Source organism: Dermacentor albipictus, chromosome 4 (assembly GCF_038994185.2).
Source record: "Dermacentor albipictus isolate Rhodes 1998 colony chromosome 4, USDA_Dalb.pri_finalv2, whole genome shotgun sequence".
Taxonomy (NCBI): domain Eukaryota; kingdom Metazoa; phylum Arthropoda; class Arachnida; order Ixodida; family Ixodidae; genus Dermacentor; species Dermacentor albipictus.
In genome coordinates this window covers 59,345,922-59,370,041 of record NC_091824.1, presented here as the reverse complement: position 1 = coordinate 59,370,041, position 24,120 = coordinate 59,345,922, and the positions used below count along the sequence as shown (strand labels likewise).

Sequence of the window (24,120 nt, the reverse complement as noted above, 5' to 3'; positions counted from 1 at the left end):
AACAAGGCAACAAGTAGATAATGTCTCCCAATTAACAAAAGACAAAATAAACAAATGACAAAAAAAACGATTGTACCTAACTGGAGAGATCTGATATAGAATGGGCCGCACTATCAAAACTGATAAGCAAGAAGAGAGTGAGTGATATTCCAAATTACAACTGTTGGAAATCCTGAGGGAGCAGTAAAAATGGGGACAGGACTAAATTGGGGAAAAGGAAACTTGGCAAAACAAAGAGCAAGATGTATGTAGCGAGATGTAATTAGGGCAATGTCATCAGCAATTTCGATGATGTAGCAAAGGCCGCACATAATTCTATGCTGAACTTTATAGTAGTCAGTCACGCAAATTTGACTGGAAGTAGTGAGTAATAGGGCGCATAAGTGCACTAGCTATGATATTACAGGGGCTTTGCAAGAACATGCCCCGGCGAAAACTGGCAGAAGATGATGTAACTATCTAACAACACAGCTACCTTAATTTTCCGCAAGAAAAATGGTGAAATGCCGGTCAAGAAACCTGTCAGGCAACGAGGCACAAACTCTGTAATGTTCGTCACTTTATGCTCAGAATGTTTATTCAAGCTTTATTAGGCTGGAACAGATTAGGATTGAGGATCATGGGCGAATATCGTAGCACTCTACGGATTGCCGATGGTGTTCTCCTGCTCAGAAACGCTGAAGATAACTTGCAACAAATCATCAGGGACTTAGCTGACAAAGTGCAAGAGTAGGGTTGAAGACTAATATGTAGAAGACAAAGGTAACGTTTAATAGCCTGGTAGGAGAACAATAATTAATGATTACCAGTTAGGCTCTGCAGTATGTGTCTGGAGTACTTTAGCCTATAGGCCAATTACTCACAGGGGATTCTGATCATGAGGAGAAAACTTACAGAATAAGAATGAGTTCGAGCACTAACAGCAGGTATTACCAAGTAATACCTGACAGCTTATCGCTATCCATGAAGAAAAAAAAGTAGAATCATTGCATTCTACCGGTACTAACATGTGGGACAGAAACTTAGAGATTAGCAAAGAAGCTTGAGAAGCCGATAAGTACCGTGCAACGAGCGATGAAACGAAAACTAATAGGCATAACGTTAAGGGACAGGAATACAGCGGTGCAGATTAGAGAGCAGATGGTAGTAGCCAATATTCTGGTTGCCATTAAGAGAAACAGGCCACGTAAAGCTTAAGGCAGATAACTGATGTCTATCAGAGTTAAGTAGGTGAGGGGAAAAAAAGCGCACTCAAGGACAGCAAAAAATTGTGTGTGATGAAATTAGGAAATCTGCAGGCATAAAATGGAATCAGGTAGCGCAAGATACGGGTAACTTGAGGTCACTGGGAAAGACCTTCGAGCTGCAGCAGACACAGATACGCTTATGATGATGATGACGATGGTGGTAGTGACAGAAGCATAAAAATGTCAGAGGCCTGTGCGGCACAAGCAGCACACTCACAGCGTAAGCTGCAGGGGCTGCTCCATAGGAACTCCATTTTTCACACCAGGCAATACAGGGTACGCCTTCGCGGCGAAGTCTCTTGGCGTTGTTTTCACGAGAACGATGCGAGCTGTTCGCCCGGCGTCGATGGCGAGCGGCGGCTTGTGGTGTTCTATGCAGAGCGATCTTCACGATGTTGTGTGGTTGCTCCCATGCACGTGGCTCTGGGATTCGCTTCTTCAGCAGTGGTTCTTGCCATGCGAGGAGGCGCCATAATGTGTACCGAAGAGAAAACACAGGCACCCAGACTACGCGGCACACACGTCACATCCCTTGACCCGTGACACGATACGATGGTGTTGATGATGATTACGATGATAATGACGGTTTATTAGCATCCCGTTTGAAACCGGGCGGTGACGCATTGTCACCTAGCCTGTCACCTAGCCTGCTTGAGTTAACCAGGTCCAGCTACACGCAGTGATGCAGCGATGGCGTAGAGGTAGCGCATCCGCCTCGCTTGCAAGAGGACCGTGGTTCGAATCCTGGTGCCGCCCAATTTTACACCGGATTGAAAAAAGAACCGCGTCTTGATAAAATTCATAAACAGGCCTGGAGTGCGGCCTGATCCCGATGACAAGAACCGGTAATGCACTCCCTCACCAAAGCAGGATTGGCCAACCTGCTGCAGTACTTGGCCACAACCTCATATATGAACACACGCAGCATGCAAATACTACACGCAACCACTACATGTGGGGACACGTGGTGCAATACAACGCAACTGCAATGGAAAGTCTTGCACGTATCGACGATACACGGCGCGCACGTGACAGCGCGTGACAAATGGCAAGAACGTTGCTAATGATGGTGATGAAGATTTATTCGCATTCCTTTGCAACATTTGGGGATTTCGACGCGCCCTTCCGTGGGCGCATTTCACCTGTTGCTGCAATCTGTACGCCACACTGCCTCCTCGCTCCGAGCCAGTTATCAGCGGTGGCGCTCCACTCATGATGGTTCAAGGTGAGGGCGGAGCTATAACGTCACGAAGCGGTCCCTGGTGGCTACTGTAGTGACGGTAGCGTGTCTCTTCTCCTTGGTACTGCACTGTGTACGTACATGCTTCCTCTCGTCCACCGACACCCTTGTGACTAGGACTGAGCTCACGCACGGTGCTTTTGTCCATGCGGAGAGCGCGTACCGCGTGTTGTTCCTGTCCCGACGCTAAGCTGAAGAACGGGTGCCCAGGGCTCATGCATGGTCGTACCACGCCGAGCCGCACTTATCTGAGGCCCAAGCCGAAGGAGGTTGCCCGAGGTCTCGCGAATTGGCCCATTGGTTAACGCGAGAGCAAGTAGCATAGCCGCCGGGACTTCTCCTAGCTTTGTGTCCCAGCTGAGCCTGCAGTGCTCTCGCAGCGACGTGCTACAGGCGCCCGTGACTGTATTTTTTCGCCCTTGGTGCGGGACCCCTTTGGTTCCCCGCCGCCCCGGAACCGGGCGTTTGTGCAGTGTCGGGTGCCATCGGATACAATAAACGATTTCCGGCAACGTAGGGCAATACTGTGTTCTTGTTTGCGTCGCTCGGTAGCCCGTTGTGGCCTGAGCTCGCGCGCAGCGGCGCTAGAGGCTGACGCGGCCCTGTGGCTCGCTAAGCTCGAGCCCGCGGTGGTCGGTACTCCTGTGAGACACCAAGACCCCACAAATGGGACGGGAACGAACAGTCACCTAGTCTGCTTGAATTAATCAGGAGTGCCATACATGTTTTCATTGCATCAATATTTATAAATATCCATAATCTTCTTTTTCTTCCACGGGACATCTCTATCTACCTTGTGCCGCTACCCATGCAACTGCCACATGGCCTGCCACCTGGTGTAATAATATGCAACTGTAGTGCGAAGAGCGCACGTGTAGACGCTACTCAGCGCACATCTCTCACATCGCAAGGCAAGTGGCACAATACGATGCTAATGATGACCATGATTTATTCGCATCCCCTTTGAAACGCGGCGGCGACATAGTCACCTAGCCAGCTTGATTTGAGAAGTAGCTGAATACGGTGCTACTGATGGCGATGATGATGATTTATTGCCATTCCATTTGGAATCCGGCGGTGTCATAGTTATTTAGCCAGCTTGATATAATCAGGAACACAATATATATATTTTTAGCATTCTTGTATACATCACCATAAAATTCTTATTCTTCCTCAAACCTTCTTCAACTGCCTTGTACCGCAACCTATGCATCTGCTATATGGCGTTTTACCTGGTGTAATAATCTGCAACTTCAATACAAAATCTGCCCGTATCGACGCTACGGCGCGCGCATGTCGCATCACGTGTCTCCTCGCGCGCTAGGACGCGTATATAGAGCATTGTAGGGCACGCATGCTCGCAAGCGCTGGTGTACCTCATTGGGATATAGTAGAGAGAACTTCAAAGATGGGCTTACCTTTTTTATCCACATGGCATTCGTTTTTTTACCGCCTGAACGGGATTTTTAACAGATGCGCGTTGTCTTTTTGCTCGGGCTTCATGCAGTCTGGCGTAGCCTTCTGGCATATAGACACTGTGATGTTAAAGGCCGATCTGTGCGTGAATGTTTTGAGGAAATTTTTGTGAAAGTATGTGATGTGTATAAGACGATTAGCTGGGATGATCTGTTGTCAATGCTGAGTGCTTTAACACAGATAAAACGAGTGTGATCTGTCATCACAAACATATATTTACGCTTGCAGCCAAGCTGGAAATAAAGCAGGGGGGAGGGGGGGGGTTAAGCTGGAGTGGCTCATCGGTAGAGTACTTGACTCCCACGCAGCTGACCCGGGTTCGATCCCAGCTGGAACTTGGTATTTTTTTCTCATTCCTGGCAATAGCTGCTACGGACACCGGCGGCGGAGGCGGTGGTGGCGCACACCATCGTCAACTGAAATTGTCATTGGAATGAGCCCAAAACAGCATGCGCTGTCAAGGTGCAACACATTCTGTGAAAGTTTAAGGAGCAGTCGTCCGCTGTAGAGAATACAAGACAAATATGTAGTGTTTTTCGGGAGCATATCATTGCTGAGAGGACATGATGCGGTTGCTTGGGTCAGTTTTGGTGTAAAAATGTTGACATAAAACACTCGCTATGCTGTTTTTCTCCATCGCACTTTTGTCCTGAACGTTCAAACAATCATATGCATTGGAAGTCTCATAAAACCGCCCTTGAAAAGGCCAATGATATGGGCACGCATCATGCCACAGAAAGTCATGAAGTTGGGATCTTGAGTGCTGCATGAAGTAAGGCCTTGAAAATCGGCGTGTTTATGTTAACGGTTCGTCAATGATATTGAAAGCTGCTGGCAACACGAGCTTTCTTCTGCGGATAGTTGATACAAAGGATAAGATGGCTGAGCCCAAAATTATGTTCACACCAGTGACAGAGCAGGGTCTTCGTCTTCTGAAGGTCATCCTGTGTGCCACATTGGCATATGTAGGGAATTATCGACTGAGAAGAGCTCAAGCGGAACGATACAATCAGAAATGCACTGTACTGTGGCCAATTATACCGTGGGGAGGAAACCACTGAAGCGAGCGATGAAATCATCGCAGTGTTGCCGTTCTTCTACTATACAATGCGCATCCTCAGTGCAAAAATGACCGGCTGAACTGCAAGGACTCGAACTGGCAAATCCTTCTACAGCAGTCTTATGAACCAGATGTTGCTCGACAGTAGTAATACCTGACAAGCATTTAGCAAATGTACATGGTGATGGATAAACAGCGGTGTTGAAGCACGTGGACGTGAAAATCCGCCTCCTTCGCACTGCTCACACAGTGTGCAGGACAGGCTCAACGCACATAGGCAAATGCGTTTTAGCCCCTGTCCTGCGTACTGTCCTTTCTTCTCGTCCTTTTTGCGGTATTATTTTTTGCTTCTTCATTATGAAACGAACTCGCCCAAGAAATGGTTTCGCTAATACAGCAATGGAGGCTTGCCTAATGAAGAACTCCGGAATTTCCTTGATGACTCCCCTGGAGCGCAAATAGCAACATTTGTTTAGTTTCTTTAAGAGGGACATCACAGACTTGCCAAGGCACTGAGGAGCATTGTAAACAACATGGAAAGGTTATACGCATTTGAATAATTTTGGGACCACCTCTAAAGAAATATACGATTTTCTCAGAGAGGGCAAAACGACATACGCCAACTCGTATGTGCGAGTACACGCAGAATGCTGCTTATACCGGAAAAAGTTACACATGCGATTGTATACGCGCAGCATTCTACGCCGAAAATTTATACAGTGCACTCGGACTACGTACGGCTTGCAAACCCTCATACCCGGTATGGACACGATCGCTTGGACAAAGGCAGCCGTTCAATCTACAGCTATGAGATTCGGCGAGCAGATGTTATAGCCGGCGGCAACGAAGGTTATAGGATGAGCATGTTGGCATACGTTATACGTAATCGATCGCGGTGCAGACAGGTGATCGATCACCGATGCAAACACTCGTATACGTGCACGGCATTTCGATTCTCGACAACTGTAACGTAACTGAAAGCAGGACGTATGCCTAGTGACGAACAGAATTTGCGAAGAAGCTTCATAGCTATGCATGATGCATGTAGCATAAGCCTCAAGGAGCTTTCTTATCTATTTGCGTAAGTTTGGGATGCAGTTGTCTGAGAGCAGAATACCATTAACTGCGCTTCAGTATAGACTGCATGTAAACGTTGTGTAACGATGAGAGATTACATCATTTCTGGTTGTCATTTCGTAGTTTTTCTTTGCTTCTTCAGTTTTCTTCTTCTTTACTGTTAACTATAGGTTAGTGTCTCGTGATATATTATAACTACTTTGAAAGAACGCTCTGTCCTGCCTCAATCTTTAATCACCATGGTAACTTCGCTTTCAAGCAATGGTAGCGAAAGATTCCTTTAAGAGAGAATTTAGAAGAAAAGCACTTGTGCTATTTTCGTCCCAGGTATTTTCAGGTATTTTTTCCCCATCATTTAGCCGCGATTTCACAGCCACCACCGCCTCACTCTCTCCTCTTGACTGGCTTCACACAAGACGCGAAGAAACAAAACTGATGAAACAACGTTTTCCGTGAGGCCTCGACATCGTGATCTGCACAGCTCTCGGGCGTATATACGGACGTATGCCCCCTGCGCAGTTTGTCGCAAGAAGTCCCATGGACCCGAGGGACAGCTAAGACACGGGCTGTTAACATTTCGTATACATTCGGTTTCAAGTTATTCAAGCCTATAAGGACATTTGCTAAACAGCTTACATTTGTCACCGAGTTTGCATCTACCCAGAGATTAGTGTTTGCCTTCCTCGGTGGAGGGGGCACACATTTCTCGGCGTATTCTCAAATTCCAGGCTCTCCAGATACGTAGGTACAAAATTCACTTTTAGTGCGATAGCAATTATATGGACACTCCAGTCGCAATCCGCCTTTTTTCATGGCGCGACGGCGCATGCACCCTGCCTATAGTGGATCAGTTGCGAAATGTTTTGAAAGGACCGCGCTCGTCCGCACGGTCCCATCTCGGGGAAAGTTACCCCCCCAAAAAACATTTAGGGCGCGGGCTGAACACTCGTGCCATGTGCCGCGTTGAAATTCCATTGGTAGTTCGGCATCGATGCGGTACAGAAGACGTGCGCAGCAAGACCGCAACTCCACTCTAAAACACGGCCAGGGATCAGGGGTCCGGACTGGACCGTGAGCCAAGTAGTTGCCGCTTTTCATTGATGGCTAACAAAGTTAACGAAAACCCCACGTGTTGCACCGGGGCAACGCTTAAAAACATCACGTTGCTAACGAACTCTTCTTGCAGCGTCGCCCCTCACTTGCTGGTGGTGGCAGCGTGTGTCTGACTGGACGTAGACGTTTAAGCCACGGTAACAATGGGTCGATACGAGACCGACATGACGCCCACGCCAACGACTGACCGACTATTCAGCCCAGTGTGTCGCTAACACCATTTTATAATACCAGGCCGACAATGACGCAACCGACGAGCGCAAGTTGTGCTGTCAAAGGCTTTCTTGCCGACGGCACCGACAAAATCGGCACGCCGACCATCGTTCGACCGGACCCCGTGCGATCGGCCATCGACTTGACAACACGATAGTCGCAGCGCCTTCGCTTGTACGTATAATTAATAGCACTCAAAATGAGTCAAACATGCCTGCGAATTTGAAAGACCCTCTCTCTATTGACATCAGCGTCAAGCAGGAAACAAGAGACGATGCATTCGGTATGCAGCAGCATAAACAAACGTCTCACTCAGTAATACCAATGGTGTCAGCGATGGCATCCGCGTTTTCGCCATAGAACAACACGGCCTGTATATAAGCGCTTATGCGAGCACAGTTTTCTCTAATAATGCTTTATGGCACGCGCAAAGTGTAAGTACGATGGAGTTAAAGGAAAGCGAGAAGCGGTAATAAATTAACATCCCGTAACATCCCGGTGAGTGCTACATGGCTCCCAGGAATGACATGCTGCCCCGGAGAAGCCATTAATAATTATTCGCGATCCACGAAACGCACAACCGACGCGCAACCAACATGGGTGCAGGTACACAAATCAACCGGCGAAAGCGACGGCACCCTCACAAAACGTTTGCAGCTGCGTGCGGCAGAGGGCAGCACAGGAACATGAAAAAGGTGGATTCTGCCGTCGCCGGTATGTTCCGTATAAAGTCCAAGGGCAATAACATCTTCGCCGCGCTCCGTGTACTGTGTGTGAGTGAAAGCGCGCGAGTGTGAGCCGACGATGGTGACTCAATCTTGCTCGTGCAAAGAAGGAAAGCGGGGACGAAGCGCGCTGTCATCCGTCGCGCGCAAGGCACTGGCTGGATGGGAGGGAGGGGTAGGGAGGCGTTTTACTCCGGCGGCTGCTGCGTATGGCGCGGCTGCGAGGGCTCTATCTTGAAAGCGATCTGCGATAAGTAGAGTCTAGGTTCGCCGGAGGCTCATGGATTCGTCTGTGCTGTGTTCTCACCACTTAGCTTGTGCTGAAGCGAGAGAGCACGGAGGTCAATTCGGTCGTTGCTGCTGCCGTTCTTCCTCACACCACCGATTTGACAAAGTGTGTCCGTGCACATCGAGTGAGATGTGTTTGTTTGCCTGTGCGCACGTGAGACCATGCTTGTTAATTTACTTAGTAAGCGAACGTTTACGAGTTTATACTGCCTGTAAAGCTACTATTCTTACTTCGTATAGATGCCTAATAATCAGCTATCGCAATCGATGCTTCGCCTTTCGTGCTAAACAAGTATATTTTTATGACTTCGTAAACATCTCACGGAAGCTTTACGGGCGCTTGGGCGCTCAGTGTGGTCCGATTTCAAATACCACAAAGAAACGCCTTCCCATTGTCAAATTTGGAAGTTGCAAAGATAAAATAAGGACACTCTCCGAAACTCCGAAACTTAAAGGCTAGAAATGTTCAATTCACGAGGACTTCTCAGAGCGTGTGTGGTAAGCTTGAATGAACTGTATATAGTCGCTTTGCTACAAAAATTACCTTTAAAGATACCATTTGACAAAATTATCATAGCTAAGAAGCAGTATTCCTATAGCCTTGAAACGTGACTTGGTTGTAGAAGTACATTCATACCAGCAGTTGCCGCGTGTCTCGTATGTTCAGTGTTCCCCTCGCATCAATCCATGCCCGAAATGAACACGTGCTCACGTATACGAGCCCGGTGATGTTGATCAAAGTCACAAGTTACTTTCCTAAAAAGAATGCCATGGAATCACTGCTCGGGGATATCATTGCTGGCATTGAAATCATTGCTCCGAATCATGGCTCAATGTACAAGTTAATGGAACGGCTGACAGAACGGGCCTCCTATACAATCCGTAGGCTTGTATAGTCAGCAACGTTGGGTTAGTGGAGTGTTGGTCTTTGTAAAATATATAGTGCCATTTTTCACAGCATCCTTTAACTGTCACCACGAAATATTATACATGAAAGTCAAGCTTCCATTCAGTGCATGCATAATATAATTGCCTCCTATCGTGCACCGATATTATACATGAAAGTCAAGCTTCCATTTAGTGCATGCATAATATAATTGCCTCCTATCGTGCACCGGACTGTGATGCTAATTTTAACGGTGATCATTATTCCATCTTGCTAGATTTAAACACGCGTTTCACGGGTACTGATTATCGGGTCTGTGGCGACTTCAACTATCCAGACGTCGACTCGAGTAACCTGACAGCACATTGACCTTCTTCCAGCGACTTTCTTGACTTGACGCTCACGTTCCCCTTCACGCAGAGTGTCACAACTCCTACTCGTGGTACCGACATGACTTGTTCCTCGGTTCAAACCCCGAACTAGATAATTCAATTGAATGCGCCCACGGTCTAAGCGACCACAATAAGCTGCTGTTCAATTCATATATCGCCATCTCTCTGTGAATGATTTACATCTCAGTTGCGTTGTCGTCCACCAGGTGTCCTGACATGTATACCATTTCGATATAGTAGTTACATGCTGCATGTATTGCTGGACCTGGTTAACTCTAGCAGTATACGTCACTATTTGTCACCACTCCGCTTCGAAGGCGATGCCAATAAAGCATCATTATCATCCTCGAGATCTCGTCATCCTCAACAACATCATCATCAACAGCAACGTACCCTGCCAGGGGTCAAGGGATGTCACATGTGCGCCACTTCGTCTGGATGCCTCTGTTTACTGTTCGGTACACGTTATGGCGCCTCCTCGTAAGGTACGCACCGCTGCTGAAGAAGCGAATCGTAGGGCTACGCGCGCGGCTGCAACCAGGCAACATCGGGCTCAGCAGACCGCTGTGCAGAGAGCAGGACAAGCCGCAGCACACGCCGCAGCTCACCGTCGTCGCCGGGCGGACAGTTCAGATCGTTCTCGTGAAAACGATGCGAAGAGACTTCGGCGCGAAGACCCTCATGATGCCGAAAATGGAGCTACTATGGAGCCGCTCCTCCAGCTTAAGGTGAGACTGTACTGCGTGTCCCACACAAGCCTGTGATTTTTGTGCGTTTACCTTCCCTTACGTACTACTTAGTACAGGAGTTCATGTGCAATTATTCATACATTCATATGTCATGCTGCATATTGTTTTCTTTATTCTGCTCTGTAACTCTGTTGCTATATAATCTTTCTGCCTGTATTGTCTAACACTTCTCACTTTATAATGAATTATATCTTTTTCTATTTGCCCCCCCCCCCCCACACACACACGCTTTTTTATGTCCCACTGGGGCATTTAAGGGTCAGGCTAAAAAAAATGGCTGTGGCTTAGGTAAGGTTAAGCCCAGGATGCGAAGCATGCTAGCCTCTATTTTAGTTGTTGAACCACTGTTTAGCCTGGTGAACTGCTGTTGCTTGGCTATATTTGGTTCGGCTAGACGAAGAAACAACTCATGCATTACTGCTTCACCTTCAAGAGTGGAACGCGACAGCGTTCCCGTCGACCCGCCAAGGGGTGTAAGACAATGGGCTACAGGGCAGCGACTACGCGCCCCGCATTGGACGCGGTGAGCGTCGAGCAAAGCAGCGTTCGGCGCGGCAACGAAATGTGCGCCTGAGCAAGAGACGCACGCCTTAGAAACAGCTCGTTTCTAAGGCAACACCGCATTCACTAGAGGCGCTTTTGTACCGCTTTGAAGCATCGTACTCGTGGCTCAGCAGCGACGCGTCTTGGCTACTGAAGTGGAAGGACGTGCGTTTCATGGGCTCCCAAGGAGCGGTGGTTGCGGCTAACAGCGGCCGCGGTGACAGGATCGACGGAATGGATACCGAGGGATACGAAGTGGTTTTGCCTACTCTGCCATCAGGTCGTAGTGTTTTGAATACTTTATTTTTGCACGCGGATGTCCGGTCGAGGCCTTACCGAGTCGAACATTTCCGGGACACGTTGGCGCGTCTTGGTTTGCTCCCCGAAGTGGTAGCGTTGGGGGCATATCAGATGAGCCACGTATGGGCTGTGACTTTCAAGAGCACGGAAGGGATAAAGAAAGCTTTGGCATGCGGCGAAATGAAGGTGAAGGGCCAACGTTGTTTGGTTATTGATCCGGCTAACCAGGACGTGCGTCTGAAGCTTCACTGGCTTCTTTTCAATGTGGCTGACGATGATGTGCGTGTAGCGCTTGCTCCGTTCGGAAAGGTGACCGAGGTCTCGAAGGAAAAGTGGAGAGTTCAAGGTATCCAAGACAAGGGCTCGACGACACGCCTCGTGCGCCTCAAGCTCCATAACGGCATTAAGGTTGATGACCTTCCACACCAGCTTCGCGTAGCCGGTGACATGGCCCTTCTAGTCGCTCCCGGTAGAGCGCCACTGTGCCTGCGGTGTCACAGTAAGGGCCATATCAGACGAGAATGCCGAGTTCCTCGCTGCACGCACTGCCGTCGTTTTGGACACGAAGAATCTCAGTGCGTGAAGACGTACGCAAGTGTTGCGGGGCCGGTTGGTGGAGAAGACACTGCGGAACTCGTCATGGACGAGGCTGACGCTGAAGAAGCCGCAAGCGAAGCAACGTCGAAGCTCGAGGAACTTGATGCGGCAACGTTAACCCCGCCCGACATGCCCCAAGACGCGAGTGTTAACAAGGAAAGCCCAAAGCTGACCGACGCAGCTGGCGACGCCACCGGCGTCGTGAAAGCGCAGGATGCCTCAACGCCGTCGAAATCACCTGAGGAGCCAGCAGTCATGGAAGTAAGCGAGGGAACAAGCGGAGCCTCAGTCTCCAAGCGCGGCCACGACGCTACGCTGGACGAGCATGAGGCCCTGGCTGCAAGGATCTCGGAAGGACCACCGCCAAAGGCGGCGAGCATTCGGCGGTCAACGCTGAGGGCGCGTCCGAACATACCTCCGGACCGGAGGGCGGCGGAGACGCCGCCGACGTAGCCGCGAGAGCGTGTGCTTCGCGGCGTCTCTTCTAGTCTACGCAGCGACCAAGCCAAACTCAAGGGACGATGGAATGCCGTGACAGGGACATCAACTGTGCCTTCCTAAGGCTGCCATGGCAGCTGCGGAAGGTTTGTGCAAAAGGCGAAAGCAGCTTTGGCCACAGATGCATGAGGTGGGTACCATGCGGTTCGTTTGTCCTTCAAAAAACATAATAATGGCTCAAAACACTGCACTTCGTTTTGCTACTATAAATGTCCGCGGTCTTTGTGCCAAAAAGCGGCAATACCAGCTGAGCCGGCTTTTTTTAGAAACAGATGTTGATATAGCAGCGGTGCAGGAGACAAAGATAGAAACTGAGGAACAAACGGATCGCATGGTGCTGCAGTTTCGCAATAGATACAATGTTTGTGTATCACATGGTGTTGGGACTTCCGCGGGGTGCGCTATCTTCATTAGAAACAACCTGGGAATTAGAGAAGAAGGGGTCTTTTCTTGTGAAAGTGGAAGACTGGTTTTTGTGGATTTTTCCTTTCTGAATGTAGGTTGGCGCGTGATATGTGTCTACGCCCCAAACACTGAAAGTGAGCGTGTGCCTTTCTTTGAAACAGTAAATCAGCATTTACAGTGTGACAGGAAAGTCGTATTGCTAGGAGATTTTAATTGTGTATGTTACGCGGCCGATCGAGTGAAAAACCTCCCAGTGCGTGACAAAAGTGCTTTACTTTTAAACACACTAGTTCAAGAATCTAATCTGGATGACGTCGGTAATTTCCTGTGTACTACCGGCACGCCTGCATTCACACATTTTCAAGGGCAAAGTCACGCAAGGCTAGATAGAGGATATGTCGCACTGGAGCTTGTTCCGATGTGTGGCAGCTATAGTGTGAAACACGTCTCGTTCAGTGATCACAGCCTTGTAACTTTTAGTGTAGGTACCACAGAAAGAAAATCGAAGTTTAACTGGAAGTTGTGGAAGTTCAACGATGGGCTGTTAATGAACGAATCCTTTTGCGAAAGCGTGAAGCAAAAGTTAGATAATTTGATCGAAGCCGAAGATGGCAACGTGCTAGAATTGTGGGAGAACTTTAAACAAGGAGTCAAGATCAGTGCTATAGAAGAATCCAGTAAAGAGAAATTTATTAAAAGGAAAAAAGAAAATGAAATGCAACGTGAGCTTGATTTTTTGTACACCGTGGAAAGCGAGAGACCCGGGAGCCGAACAAAGGAGATAAGAGAACTGAAAAGCCAGCTTGAGCTTATCGAAGAAGAGAAGTTCAAAGGAGCAGTTATAAGGGCACGAGCTGAAAGGGCTTGGCTAGGTGAGACACCGACTAAACGAGCCTTATCTGACGAAAAGGCATACGCGAGGCGAAATGAAATCAGAATGATTCAATACGAGAACGAGATCACGAGCCAACCTCAAAAAATTGAAGAGGCGTTTCTTGATTATTATAGCAAATTATTCGGGACTGTTAAAGACGTCACAGAAGAATTCAAGACGGACCTTTTGTCAAACATGCCGCAATTAGAGGAAGACATTCAAAAGCGTCTGGAGTGGCCTCTGAGCATCACCGAAGTGGAAGGAGCCATAGATGATTTAGTTGTAGGCAAGTCTCCGGGACCTGATGGACTCGGAGCGGCCTTTTATAAAGCCTTCAAAAGTGATGTCAGTGAGATCCTGTTACGGTTGTTTAAGGAGGCCTATGCGCAGAAACAGGTTCCCCCTTCTTTTCGGACATCGCACGTAGTCCTGATACCGAAATCAGAGGACCCAGAAAAATTGTTAGCTGTTGACGCTTACCGGCCGATATCACTAATGAATGTAGACTATAAGATATTTACAAGAGTGCTGGGAAAGCGATTACAGGGAGTGGTGACCAGAATACTAGGGTCGCATCAAACATGCGGCATTAAAGGAAGGTCTATCTACACAAACATTCATATTGCCAGAAGCATCTTAGAATACTGTAATGACCTAGGTGAACACTGTGCCATGTTACAGTTAGATATGCAGAAGGCTTTCGACCGTGTGGCCCATAAAATTCTTTTCAGTATTCTAGAACACATAAAGGTAGGGGATTTGATCTTGGATGCGGTAAAGATGTGCTATCAAGACTGTACCGCCAGCCTCATTATAAACAAGGAGGTTACCAAATCCTTTAGTGTCCGGTCATCTGTGCGCCAGGGGTGTGGTTTGTCGCCTCTTTTATTCGCAATTTACCTAGAGCCGCTTTGTAGGAAAATCAAGAATGACAATAGAATATCGGGTTTCAGAGTGCAGTCCGCGGAAGTGAAAGTGCTGGCATACGCGGATGACATCGCGTTGTTTTGTCGGGATAAAGAAAGCATCGAAATCGCGGTCGCAGAGGCTTTATCATACTGCAGAATGACAGGCAGTGCTATCAACTTTGATAAATCCCTATGGGTATGGATCGGCAACTGGGAAGACCATCCGAGTACGTTTGCAAATATCCGCTGGACAGTCACGCCGGCAAAGTACCTGGGGGTGCCGCTTGAGCACTACCGTGACGCCGTTGATTACTGGAATGCCGAAACTGAAAGGGTTCGTGAAGGTACACTTAAATGGGGAGGCCGCAATTTCTCTATGTTTGCTCGTGCGACAGTGTGCAACCTGTTTGCCGTTGCCAAAATTTTTTACGTGCTCCAAGCGTTGTGCATGTCAAGGGCTAACATACAACGTTTACACAGAGTACTCGCAGTGTTTGTATGGGGTTCAAGCTGGGAGCGCACCAGTCGCACTAATCTCTTTCGTTCGGTTAAAAATGGAGGATTAGGTCTGGCACATTTGTTCATTAGGCAGATTGTGTCGCGGTTTGTTTTCTTACGGGACCAAAATGACCCATTTTTATTAACTATGTTTCAGACAAGGCTGAGCGAAGCTATACCTGAGTTTATTGTATCGTCACATCGGTGCAGTCAAGGCAGAGCGCGTGGTTTCCTAAAAGAGGTAGTCTTGGCGTTTCAGCTGTTAAAGGTTCGGTTCTCCATGGAATACCTAAGTAGGGTACCACGAAAGCGCTTATATAAGGACCTGGTAGACACAATGTTGCCGGTGCCATTGTATCGCTCGATGTTCTGCATTGGACCTGAAAAGGACGTACTAAAAAGAGTAAAACGAATGCCAGTACGCCCATCGGTAAAATCCTTCTTTTTCCAGCTCCACACCAATACTTTACCTGTGAAACCGTGGCTAGATGAAAAAGGTCTTTCCGTGCCTTGGAGCGTCAACTGTTTACTATGCCGGAAACCCGAAACAATAGAACACATTTTTCTAGACTGCTGGAATGCTGTGTTCCATTGGGACATATTACAGAGAACACTAAAGAAGGACTTGCCGATTACACCATATGGGATTCGTTTCTTGCCTACTCTAAATGAAGACAAAGTACCCTATGATATGTTCATGCTGGTGTCCTTACATAGCTTATGGAAAACTAGAATGGCCGTGAGACATGCCGAAGTAAATGCCCGGCCTGTTAGAGAATACTTCATTGAAAGCATTTGTCATATTAAGGAAATGTATAATTTGCAAAAAGAAAAACCAACATGGCTCAGTGTGATGACTGAGCTAGCGAATTTTAAGCGATTTTAGCCCAGTGACTGCCAACCAATGGCAGAGATGTTGTCGTGACCATTGTCTATTGTTAAAATGTCTTGTTTTGTAGCCTTGTTGCCATGTCGGTAATAAAGACAAAAAAATACTCGTGGCTCAGTGGTAGCGTCTCCGTCCCACACTCCGGAGACCCAGGTTCGATTCCCACCCAGCCCGTCTTGCAAGAGTTGAGCCAAAGCCACTTCTCCTCTATCGTGACGTCACGGTGTCACGTGGTTTCAAGGCGACACCGCCGCGCCTGAGGAGCTGGGTTGAGCTCTCGTAATATGCTTCGCATAAAAAATATATTATGGTAAGAATACATACATCACCTCATGACCTCATGTTTGTAATTAGCAAACAAACTGAATACTTTTTGGGTTGCTCACATTTCTGTTGACTGGTCTCTGGAGAGCCAAACTCACCTGTAATGAGGTCGCTTGACCATATATATATATATATATATATATATATATATATATATATATATATATATATATATATATATATATATATTGCTGACAGGGGGCTGTATTTTACTCTATGTCACAGTTTTCCTCGAATCGAAAGAAAGAGAGAAATCGTGTTAGTAGCTTTCCAATAACAAGGTCGTTTAAGGGATCTTGCATACGACCATTCAGGATTGGTATGCACGAGGTACAACTCCCCAAGTCGAGGGGAAACCAGTAGTGTGATTACGTCGTTCTTCCGAAGCCAGATGAAGTTGTCCTCTCTCTCATCTGTGTTTCCCTTCTCGAGTCTCGATGCACTAACTATACGCCGCCGCAGCTACAACATATCCAGTCTGCTCCGCTACAGGAGCGCAGGTTGCTCGCAGCTCCTCAAGCTCCGTGCGTCGGCCGTGCTGCCGGCGGTGTCCGCTCACAAAAGGAAGCACGGACTCTCCCGACGCGCGCCGTCTCGCTTCATATTCTCGTTCGGTGCGGCAGATCCTTTTTTTTTTTTGTCTCTCTCGCGTTTGTTTCCGTCTGAACAGCGGCGGCGGCCGAAGAGCCAGAGCCTCCACGCACGCACTCGCGAGCGCACGCACTGCGACGCGGCGCGCTTGCTGCTGCAGGCAACGTCCGCCTGCGAAAAGTGCTCTCCGCGCTGCACAAGGAGAGCGCGGTGGCTCGTGGAGGCGTCCGGGAGGGGGGAAGGCGAGGGGAGCGACGCTCGACGTGATTAATGGATCTCTCCAATTTCGGAAGCTTCACTGATTAAAAATATGTAAATACGGCTGCAAGCAAGCAGGCGAGAAAGCGAGGCGGCGTCTCTCTGTACCCCGGCGTGAGCAGCAGCACTGCTCCAGAGACCGAGCTCGCCCGGGTGTAAGCGCTCGGCTGCCCTTGCGCCGCTAAGCTTGGCTCGGCTCGGCTCGGCTCGGTCGGGCCCAGCGTACGAGACTCTGAGAGCAGTTCTCTCCTGTGCCTACCCAAAGCAAGCAAGCAAGCGAGCGAGCGAGTGAGCGGGGCATGCTGGCAGGGCGGCCTTGCGGGAGAGCTTGCCTCTGTGGCCTGTGGGTGTGCGCGCGTGTGTCGGCGGCAGTTGCGGGACTCCTTGCAGCGAGAGAAGAGGGAGCGATCCCTTTGTGGCAGGGAGAAGAAAACTCTCGGGGATCTCGTGCTGTCGTTGGCAGGTCATGCAAATTTTCCCGAGCTTAGACTCCAGAGGCGCGGACATGACGTCGCTGTCGGGCGCCGGCGTCGTCGACGCTGGTTTTGCATGCAGTACACGCGCCACGGGTATACGGCGGAGCGCTCTGCACACCGCGTGCTGCTCTGGTGTTTTGCCTGGTACGCAGGAAATGCGAGTTTTCTTCCGGGCAGTAGGTCTCGCGCGATGCTGAAGTTGTTCGTTGCGGTGTGTTTCGCTGAACTAAGTACTGCGGACGGTGTCGATGAGGCTCAGTGCTTTCTTAGCCAAAACCAAGTCTATAAAATTAAGTCAGAATGTAACCTCCGCAATACCTAAACACTGGAATATTCCCCGGTGAAAACTTCAATTAGCATGAAAGGTTGTGTTTCATATCCTTCTTATACTTGTGATGTGTTATTATTTCTGATGTTATTTCTTTTCCTTCCGTAATCATTCTTAACATTCGTAGTTCCAAATGTCTTCATATACACAAATGCTCCTCCATATCACATTTTTACTTTGTTCCTGTTATTTTTGTTTACGTGTTTAGAAAGCAAATTCTTAAAGTGCTATTTTGTTGCTTTAATGGTGTTCCAAGACAACACACGCTCGTCAATTCCTAGTAAAACAATTTTACTGCTCTTAGCAGAGTGTGTGAGCGAAGCTCGTCCTGCGTGCACCTAACCTTCCTCACGGTTAAGTAACCCACAGGTCACGGTGCCGGTTTACCTCGGCCTCCCACTCCCTCAGCTCTGGAACTTCTCGTTGCTGTCGGATTGCCTGGGCTCGGGCGGCTCTAACGGCTAGGTCCCCGCACCGAAGGCGAGCCCTTTCACGAGCAAATTCTCGCCGCCGCTCGTCGAAGGCTGCCAGTTCCTTGAGAGAACGCACATCGCGTGGCTTTCCCATTCGTTTTCCGAGAACCAACTGAATGGGAATGAAACCGGCGCAGCGTGCGCCACGCCCTTCCTGCCCTTTCCCTCCCCGGCGGAAGCGAAACGGTCTGATTGGTTGGGCGCGTGGCGTGAGCGCGCGCCTATGCAGCTGGATTCCTTGCTAATGGCTCACGCGCCGGTGCCGAAGCAGCTGTCAACTCATCAGACCACCTTTTCCCGCAGCTTCTCTGCTCTGGGAGGAAGTGGGTTTCTGCGTGACCATACCGTGACCGAAACTTGGGAGCCAATACAAGCTTCGCTTGAAAAAAGAAATTGGAAATGATCACTACGAACCTCCACAGTTATTCACGAAGAAACAAATAATGATTTCGTAGGCCTCGGGCGTCACGTTGCATTGCCTTTATTTGTCGCACAATATATCCGTACACAAGGCAACAATGTACAAGTATCTAAAGAAATGGCCTCTGCCACCAACCGAAGAAACAAAATATCCGCTAGAAGAACTTTCCATCTGATGAATATAATGCACAAGTTGAATAACTGTGTTCAATATAGATATGTTATCACGGGGAACAACTGATATGGAAAGTAAAATTCTGTCAAAAGTGTTTTGTTAATAAGTGTAAGATATTTCGGCTTCCGAAGCATGTAATGCTTATTGACAACACTTTTCTTGTGGGGGCCTTCCATGTTTATTGACAATCTGCAGGTTCCAAGTTCAGCCTCCAAGTGTTGGAAAATACCGCTTATGCACATTGTAATCCTATCTTTTTTTTTCTCTTTAGGAGGTTGTCGCCGCAGTTGCTTTCTTTGCTCTGCTCTTATAATATTCTGTGTTTAATCTGGAGGACTGTATTAGCATAATGCTGTCGTCATTTATGTAGTCGGGACCTTTGCTCTGACCGCAGCAAACGAAGTCCTCGCGAGTTATTAAAGCGAAGCTTTCTTTGCCTCTTTTCCCGAACTTTCCTGGCACTTCTGCTGCTGTTATGGCCTTGAAGCTCGCGCCGCTAGGTTTATTGCAACGCCACCAGATGGCGCTCGCCTCCGCGCATCCCGACCGCCGCCGCCGCGGCAGTGTTTCACATTTTGTGCGTATGGCACGTGCTGTGCTTGCTTTGCTATGCGGCAGGAATGTAGGGGCTCGGCTATGGAGGTCACGTGCTGGGCTATGATAGTGTAAACATGACAATCGTCCATAGCCTCAAGAGAGCGCTTGAAGCTGGCTTCCCAACAGCGTGCTGGTCACGTATTCAGAAGGAACACGTGAACCCGCGCCAGCAAAACGGCTTCCAAGCGTACACTAAGCGTCGAGGACACCCAGGCCCGAAAGAAGCGTCGCGCGGAAGAGAAGCGTCTCTTCACTACGTAGGGAAACGTGGTGCAGACCGAGAATGTATATATATAATGTATACATACAATTATATTTGAATTACGTACAGCCCCATAATTCAATTAAAGTTTAAAAATTCTGCGATGTGCCACAACCGATGCGATGCGCCATGTGATGCGATGCTCAGGCCTCTCAGAGATTATGAACAATGACGCATAAGAGTGCCTCAAGCACACATGTATACCTGCGTGTTCTGTGAACTACGCAGACAAACAGCAGTGGCGCACGCCAGGTAATATTTAAGATCAACTCACCAGTCTCGTATTGGGCTAAACACTGAAGAAACCACACATTCGCCACCACCACCGCTAATTATCGTCAATCAAAGCAAACAGCATACAAAGCTTCCCTTGAATCTATTCCTACAATGCGTGCGATCCCCATATTTGCCTTTAATTAGCGTGTACCCGCCCCATGATTTTTTTTATTCGGTGCATTTACATATCTGAAAAGAATGCACACTGATGGACTTTGAAACCATCTGTTCACGAAATGGACGCATACCGACGCTGCACAGGCAGCAGCATTTTTACCTCTTGACATTCCTTAATTAATAAAGTTTCTTTGTATTATGTTACTGTCCATTATATATGCTCAAATAAGCGATTCGATCTCGACTGCGTGTTTTACTCAGCAGAACGAAGTAATTTGCATTGGTTTAGCTAATAGCATCAGTACTATTTCAATGCCAAGAAAGGCGGATGCCATGCCAGCGGCCACCCCATGTATTGACCCACGCGCGCTTATCGCCTTTTCGTCGATCACGTTGGGTGTTCAAATACAGGAAAATTCGAAAGAGAGTTATGCCTTTGTTTCCAAAAAAGGTATACGACCGGGCAATCTTACGTTCGACTTCTCCGTTCGTAGCTGAACGTAGGGCGTTACGAAGGTTGTCCCACTGTGCCTGCTAAGGAAATGGCCCAACGGTGTATACACATACCGGCCGGATCGAGTGTCCGCATTAAGCTCATCAAAACCTGCAATGACTTCTAACCTTGAACCCGTTTACAAGCTGCTCCGTTTAGGATTTCCGAAAGGCAATGCATATCTTCGGTAGAATATGTATAGTTTTCTCTTCCCTCTTTCCCATTCATGTTTATTTTTGTATTCTTAAATATAGAGGCACAAAAAATAATTTTAATTTAAGGTTAGAAGTCCATATATTGAAAATATTTCTGATTGATTCAAAGTTCAAAGTCTTCTTCTCTTTCTTTCTTTCTTTCTTTCTTTCTTTCTTTCTTTCTTTCTTTCTTTCTTTCTTTCTTTCTTTCTTTCCTTCATTTTTATTAATACTAATATGTGTACCTAAATCGAAAGTATCGCTTCCCAAACACCTCTACATTTGAACCAACTTGTGCTCTGTTAAATAATGTCCAAACTGCAATCACTCGAATACGTACAACCCGCGAAAGTTCGTTCTGGCTCCAATATTCAACAGAAAAAGTCACGAAAACAATATCGTGCCGATCTAAGCCCGGAGCAGTTTGCGAGCTCACGTTAACACGCCCACCGCGCCTATCGCCAAGCATCATGGGCGAACCAAACAATGAAAGCGTCATCGCCGAAAGTGCCTTTAGAATCGCACGAAACAACTTTTGTTGTTTGCCCCTTCCCGGTCAATACAGTGGTTGTTTCTATGCTTTTCGGCATTAATCTTTCTTACGTGCTTCGGCGAGCCCGTGAAGCAAGTGTCTTCAGCCACAGACACCCCGGAAGTGCGTCTTTTACTGAAACAGGTTCCAGGGATAACATTCGGCGCGGCATGCGAATATTCACTCGGAGATTGATGAGTCCACCTGCCCCCCTGCGCGGAGTCGATTTAAATGACCGCGCTAGGAGCTCGCATCGCCATTCCATTCAGAAGCAGTGGTCGCGTACAATATTTAAACCGCTATCTAGAACGATATAGCTGGAGAGAAAGAAATACAAAAGAAAGCGCCGATTTTTTACTTTCCCTCCCAGCTATTTCGTGCAGGTTGTTTCATAGTGACTGTAGCCGGTCATGCGGTGGTCTCTCTTCAGCGAACAAAGAGGTTTAAAACGAAAGAGAGAGACAGAAAAAAAAAACGCGAACAATGGGCGCGCAAGCACACAAGCACACACATGCACGTACGGAAAGAACAAATTCGAGCCAGTACACTTAAGCTTTTGATTTAAATCTTTTCTTGCTTTCCTTTTTATCGCGTGCTGCGTGGATTTCGTAGAATTCGATCGCTCGCACAGGAACGGGCAAGAACGCAAACCGAAGAGCAGAAACCGCCAGCGCAACGACAAAACCCGATAAAGACCCGGGTTGCAGCTAGCAGCCGAGATAGCAAGGAAATAACACAAGGAAGAAAGGTAGGGAGTGGGGTTAGTTGAAGGGAGCCGGGAAAGGGAAAAAAGAGGAAGGTTAGGGAAGAAAAGCAAGGCAAGAAAATGGCGTGGTGCCTAGAGAGGGCGCCACCGGCGCTAGCGTCAGGTGGAGAGACGGCTCGCCCCGGAGATGTGGAGAGGGGGAGGGAAGACCGGCGGAGAGGGAGAGGGCGCTTCGCAAGATTAATCGTGGGAAAGTTAGAAAAGCACTTCGCTGGGCCTCGCCTCGCTTGGGGTGTTCCTTTCGTTCACTCCTTCTGCTGACCATGTTTCCATCGCGCGCGCTCGCTGTCGCTGTTTTACTTCGCGTCCTTTTCTCCTTTATCTTTCCGCTCGGTGTCTGGTTTGCCTTCGCTCTTTCATTCCGCTCTCTCATTTTCTTCCTGTTTTTTTTTTTTCTATCCTCTCGTCTTAGACAACTTCGCGCTTTTACCTCGCTGCTTCCCTGGGGCCGCCCTTTTTCTTACTCTGGCGGTTCGATTTCTTTTCTGCTCGCCCCGGATAGCGGACGCTTGGGCGAAGAGGAGATGATTTCGGGCTGTCCACTATTTCGTCTCCTTTCTCTATTTCTTTTCCTTTTTTTTTCCTCGTGCTCTGTGCCCTCGGTGTTTCTCGACTTTCTTGCTCGTCTCGGCTTGGCTTGACGCACCCAACGTCGCCAGCGGTGTGGAATTCGCCCGACCAAGTTCGTTCACTCGCTTTGTTGATTGTACGGCAGAAAGCAGCCAGCGCGCTGTCCTCGTTGTTGGCGCTGCACTTCGGCGTGCGCAGCTGTGCGCTCGGTGTGTCGGAGCCGCTAGAAAAATGGCCCTGGCCAGCAAACTTTCCGGCTGCGTGGTGTAGCGGTGTTAGGAGACAAAGGGCCTCCCCCGGAAGTGGGTTCGGTCCCGTTTTTGGAGACGCATTGACACTCTCGCGCGGGCCCCGATCGATGCTTCACGCAATGGTTGCCACGACAGAGCAGGAAACGATAATCCCGGTCATTTTACGCGCCTATGAAGGAACGATGGACCATGTAGAAACGTGCGAGCACCGCTCGGCCACGTTCCTGCATAAATTGTACACTCCGGCCAGCGGGCAAGTGACGCAAGTGACCTGCTGATTCTTCGAGCGCATATATGTTACTAATACGGTTGTTACCGGGTTGTCTAATCTGTCAATAATAGCGTACTCAATGTTTTACCTAGGCTAGCTATTTTCCGAAATAAAACCGTGCAAGAAGCTTCTGCGCGAGTTGTATTATTATGTGCGAGAGATTCGGATCTATATATGATCTGTGAGCGCACACAAGTGCATTCACAGAGTGAGAGTGAGAAAGAGGATAGACACAAAAAGAACAGACCGTTTCCTTTGCTAGGTTTCTTCCTTTATTATTATTATTATTATTATTATTATTATTATTATTATTATTATTATTATTATTATTATTATTATTATTATTACATTTGGGGAGGTGGAGGGAGAGAATTGTATATCGGACCATGTGGATAGCCCTGTTACCACTTTCCTAGGTTACTTTCTTTATTGATGTTGCTGGCTTCGAACGTCGCCTTAGCAAACTGTTAAACAACTCTATAAGCATGCACTCTGCCTCGCAAATACATTTGTTAAGCAACACAACCCTTCATTCATTCAGTTCAATGGCACAGATAAGCCGGCGAAATATTTGTCGCCAATATTTCCAGTACTATAATAAATCAGTCAATAAGCGTTCGAACAGTGGTAATTGTTTTCTGGTTGTGCGGCCTGCTAGATTACCTGCAACGCTGCTTTATGTGATCGACGACGTACGAAAGGCGCACCACTTTCTCAAACGTCTTGTTCGTCGTGCATATTATAACCTCAACTTACGCTATTGTCTTT

General features: G+C 48.1%; 2 protein-coding genes across 3 annotated transcripts in view; both read left to right on the top strand.

Moving 5' to 3' along the window:
• The window catches only part of LOC139059109 (uncharacterized), a 961,629-nt gene that overhangs the window by 420,249 nt on the left and 517,260 nt on the right, over positions 1-24,120 (top strand). The gene's annotated exons all lie outside the window — the stretch shown is intronic.
• On the top strand, positions 11,171-13,195 carry LOC139059647 (uncharacterized). Its single transcript, XM_070538066.1, has one exon. It carries the CDS (start codon positions 11,184-11,186, stop codon positions 12,357-12,359), a length of 1,176 nt encoding a protein of 391 aa, XP_070394167.1. The 5' UTR covers positions 11,171-11,183; the 3' UTR covers positions 12,360-13,195.